Genomic DNA, 4,938 nt, shown 5'->3' with positions numbered 1-4,938 from the left:
AGACCAACTTCATGCTAGTCAGAATGGTTCTCTCATTTCTGGTGTGAACCTGAAATGCCTGATTGAAGAGTGTGTTTGCATTTTATCCTGCAGACCACGGGGAGCCACTGAAGAGAGTTCAGAAGTGACGTGGTCGTGCCTTGGTCACAGAAAGATTATTTTGACAGCTAGGTAAGGAATAGATTCAAGAAGAGAGAGCCTTCTTGGAAGAAGAGAGACCACTTAGGAGGCTACTCGGAGAAGTGATACGGACCTGAGAGTTTGGGTGGAAAAAGAGGGGAGTGATTCGAGAGATGCTGTGGAGTTGAAATCGACAGGACTTGGGGATGAATTGGATATCGGGGCTGGAAAGGATGGAGGGAAGAAGAATCTGAGATTCTGAATCAGGTTGGCTGATTGTCCTCAAAAGAAGAAAGGAAGTTTGGAGGAAGGGCAAATTTAGGTGGAAAAGAGGGATTCTGTTTTGGAGGCACTGAATTGGATGCAGCCTGTGGCAGTGGACTGCAGGGTACGGAACATCGATATGGATTTGAGCTCAACTCCCACATCAGATACTTACTAGCTCGATGAATCTGGGCAAGTCACTCTATACTAAAGAAAGTAGCTAGCATTTAGATAGCATTTTAATGTTTGCAAAGCACTTTATGTCATCTCATTTGGCCTCCTAATAACTCTGTGAGGTAGGTACTATGATTATTGTCCCCATTTTGCAGATCAGGAATCTGAGGCTTAGAGAAAGTAAGTAACTTGTCTAGGATTACACAGCTAGTTAATGTCAGGGGCAGTATTTGAACTCAGTCTTCCTGACTCCAAGTCCAGCAATCCATCCACTGTGTCACCTAACTGTATACTTAATCACTCTGGACCTCAATTTCCTCATGCATTAAAGGAAAGAGTGGATATAATGCTCCCTAAAGTCTCTTCAAACCCTAAACATGTCATTCTATGTGCCACAAGGTCACTGAGATAGAAGTATCCAAAGGGCAGTTGGAGATGTCAGATAAGAATTCAGGAGAGAATTTAGTATTGTTACAAGTATAGACTTGAATATCACAGTAAAGAGAAGGGTATTACACACATAACTGATTGGGATCACTGTGACAGAGTGGAGAGAAACAAGGCAAGAAGAAAAGGACCTTGGGGGGAAACCAGCACTTAGGGATTGGAAGATGATTGATGAGTCAGGAAAGGACACTGAGAAGGAGGGAGCAGAAAGACAGAAGAACCAGGATAAGAACATTGTGGAAGCCAAATAGAGGGGAAAGTCGTCATTGGGAGGGTCTGGATAGCAGGGTCAGAAGGCCAAGAGGAAAAAGAAATGTGAGGACTAACACAGGACCATGAGATGGTGTCCAGAGCATGTAGTCTGTATGTAGCATCTCACTCTTGACTTAGCCCTGAAAAAATTACATTTATTCCTGCATCCCTCTAGTCCATCTCCCTGTCTCTGTTTTGGTCTGCCATAAGACAAGCAAGGGCAGCTTTAAGAATAAAGAGGAACCTTTCATCAGTGATGAAACACACCTCAGGCAATCAGGGGACTGACTCTTATGGTGGTATCTGGGTTTTCTACCTGTGACTCTCTCTATTTTACTTTCTGTGCTGGCCAGTGTCTATAAGCCAGTGAGGTTGTGGCCCCTTCACCACTGTCCCTGGTCCTGGTCCAGATTGGCAACATTGCTCCCTCTCTGTAAAATAAAGTGGAGAAGGAAAACACAAACCATTCCAGTAACTTTGCCGAGAAAACCCTGAACTGGGGTCACAAAGAATTGCACACAACTGAAAATGACCGAACAATAAAAAGTTCAGTTTAGGGGTCAATGTAAAATCTGAGAAAATGAAAGTGAAAATCCTAAACTATAAGAGAATAACTCGGGTTGAATTCCATTTAGCAAATATTTATTAAATGTCTGCTGTGTGATACATACTGAGGACACAGAGATAAAAATGAATACTCCATCCTCCTATACACATACACACACATACACATCAGAGCACATGTGCTTACACACACACACAGTAAAACATAAGCTTCTTGTAGTGAGCTCTGGCTTCAAATTCAGTACCCTGTTTTATGCGAAGTCCTGCAGGTGAGAAATGACAAGATGAGCCTGAGAAATCCCTCGATATCCACCCCAGCTCAGTGTTATACACACTGTGTGACCTTGACAAACTTTGGTTTCCTCATCTGTAAAACTGAAGCAACTATGATTTGATCATCTACCCTACAGGATAATTGTAAGAAACAAATGAGCTAATGCATAAGAAAACACGATGTAATAAAAAAACAAAAAAGTGCCACATTGATATTTCTTCTTGTTGCCACAAATGGAAAAGACTTCATTATTTCCCCTTCCTTATGCCAGTGGGCACTGTCCTCCCCTCCCAGCCCCAGACACTCTGGACAGTTGGATAGATGACCTCCTGCTCCTGTAGCAAGTGACCAGGTACTCCAGTTAACTCCCCCTATGCCTACCTTATTCTTTTTCCTGAACATTGCTCCAAAGAGTTAATGATTGAGCAGAATCAACCGATAACCTCTGACCAATCTTTGAAGGGAACGAGCCCCCTATAAAACCAGCCTCAGGGCCATGCCAGGCGCCTTCTCTCCAAGCCAGTGTTTTGAGAGAACATCCTTCCACCATGAACTTCTCAGGAAAGTACCAGCTCCAGTCCCAAGAGAATTTTGAAGCCTTCTTGAAGGCTGCTGGTAAGTGCTTAGGAAAACAGCCTTTGGGCATCAAATGTTGGGATCAAAGGGACAGGGGCATTATACTTGTGGTTGCCAGAAGGGATGAACTTAAAATACTAACAGGGAATCTGCAGCAAGTGAAATAATCCAACTAGTGAGGCTCTGGGCAGGCATTCGGGAGCCTGGGTTGGGTCTCAGGGTGAAGAACAACAGAATGAGGAGTCAGATCTGAATGTGAGCCTTGGCTCTGCTCTTAATTCATTCGGTGACATGGATTGCATCATCTCACTGCTCTCAATGTTGGCTTCCTCATCTGGAAAATGGGGATAATAATACTCCCTACCTCCCAGGGCTGTCAGGAGACCCAAATGAGATCCTTTGGCTCTTAGATGCCTTCTAGGTCTGAATGTCTGTTGTATGAACTAGGTCTACCTGATGACATCATACAGAAGAGAAAGGATACCAGGGGAATGTCCGAAATTGTACAAAATGGAAATCACTTCAAGTTCATCGTTAACAACGATAACCAAATCCAGGTGAACGAATTCACCCTGGGGGAGGAGTGTGAGCTGACCACTCCCACTGGAGGAAAGGTCAAGGTAAGAATATAAGTTAATTCAATTTAGGGGCATGTTATTCATTAAGGTGCCGCGTATTAGCCTCTGGGCTAAGCCCTGGAGGAGATGCAAAGATTAGCTAAAACTTGGTCCATAACCCCCTGGAGTAAGCTAGCAGCCTGCTAGGGAGATAAGACACAAACATATCTCTGTTGGCCAACGTGTTGCAAGATAGGTAGATTAGATGAAAAGCAGTCTGGTGGAATATGGTATACAGGACCAGCCAGGAAGCAGTGCCTCCAGCCCATGCTGGCTGTGTTCAGTAGCTGACTTGTTCCTTCATAACCCAGCCCCCTCCTACATTTTCAGTCTTCTCACACCTTACTCCCTGATACATACTCTGCCATCCAGTGACCCTGGCTTCCCAGCTGTTCATGAAACGAGACCCTCCATCTCTCAGCTCCAGCATTCTCCCTGTCTATCCCCCATGTCTGGAATGCTCTCACTCCTCCGCTCAGACTGCTGACTCTGCTGGCTTCCTTAAAGTCCCAACTGTAATCTCCCCCCACTCTTCTACAAGAAACCTTCCCCAACAGTGCAGATTTTCACAATCTAGCCAATAACCCACAGATGCTCAGCTTCCTTAAAACTGTAATATGGCGAATCTTCAATCAACCTTGTCTTTGGCTGAAAAACAGACAACTTTCCCCAACCGCTTAGTTCTAGGGCCTTCCCTCTGTTAATTATTTCTCACTTATCCAGTCTATGACTTGTTTGTACCTGTTTGCTTATTGTTTCCCCGGTTAGATTGTAAGCTCCTTGAGGGCAGGGACTGTCTTCAGTACTTAGTACAATGTGACACATCTTAGACGGTTAATAAATATTTATTGACTGACTCACAGACAGCAAAAGGAAGAGAAGAGAAAAGGGGAGAGGAGGAAAAGTAAGGAAAGGGCTAAGAGAACTAGAAAACAATCCAGCCAGTGAAGTATAGAAACAAGAAGTTCTGCAGGGAATCTGGCTTGGCCTTACTCGAGGGGTGTGCTGGAGCCAGCTGAAACCGGCAGGAGATGCCAGCCCATTGTTAAATTTTAAGTGTGAGCATTTACCCCTCAGAAAATAGTAAACTACAAATCAAGGACTGATTTATTGTTTTATTGATTGCCTACTTTAAAGTGATGGAGAAGTGTTAACACTGCAAATAATACTCAAATGTTAATACTACAGATTATAATGGAAATTTGTGTGTACATTTTTTCCCTCCAGAAAACCAGTTGTTGCACATTTACCAGTGCATCCCTGGCTCACCCCCAGTCCCTAGGGCTTGCCAGAGCTAACTCTTCTGTCTCCCTACAGGGTGTAGTGAATCTAGAAGGAGGTAACAAGCTGGTAACAATTTTGAAAGCAATGAAGTCTGTCACTGAACTGAATGGAGATATACTCACCACTGTAAGTGATCAGGTGTTTCTCTTCCTGCTTGGTTGTGGGGGATGGATCCAAAAAGCATTTGGAGAACATACTAGGTGTCAAGTACTGGGGCTGCCAATAGAATAAGGGAGGCAGTGCCTGCTCTCAAAGAGGAGGGAAGAGGGGATGAGGGAAAGACAGGTGAGGGGATGGAGGACAGTAGAGAAGAGGGAGAAAAGAGGGGAGGAGAGAAAAACATGGAGGACAGCAGGGATGGAGGAG

General features: G+C 44.3%; 1 protein-coding gene across 1 annotated transcript; it reads left to right on the top strand.

Annotated features, from left to right (window-relative positions):
• Positions 1-2,592: 2,592 nt before the first annotated feature.
• LOC110204701 (fatty acid-binding protein, liver-like) lies at positions 2,593-4,779 on the top strand (the record flags this gene model as incomplete). The annotated part of the gene is made up of 3 exons (XM_020980797.2): positions 2,593-2,710; positions 3,119-3,291; positions 4,606-4,779. Coding segments are annotated over exons 1-3 (414 nt in total), but the record flags the coding sequence as incomplete, so codon positions are not given.
• Between the last annotated feature and the right edge of the window lie 159 nt (positions 4,780-4,938).

This window comes from Phascolarctos cinereus, unplaced genomic scaffold (assembly GCF_003287225.1).
Source record: "Phascolarctos cinereus isolate Bilbo 61053 unplaced genomic scaffold, phaCin_HiC Scaffold_930;HRSCAF=1585, whole genome shotgun sequence".
NCBI classification, from domain to species: domain Eukaryota; kingdom Metazoa; phylum Chordata; class Mammalia; order Diprotodontia; family Phascolarctidae; genus Phascolarctos; species Phascolarctos cinereus.
The sequence above is the reverse complement of the archived record's forward strand: the minus strand, read 5'-3'. Positions and strand labels throughout refer to the sequence as shown.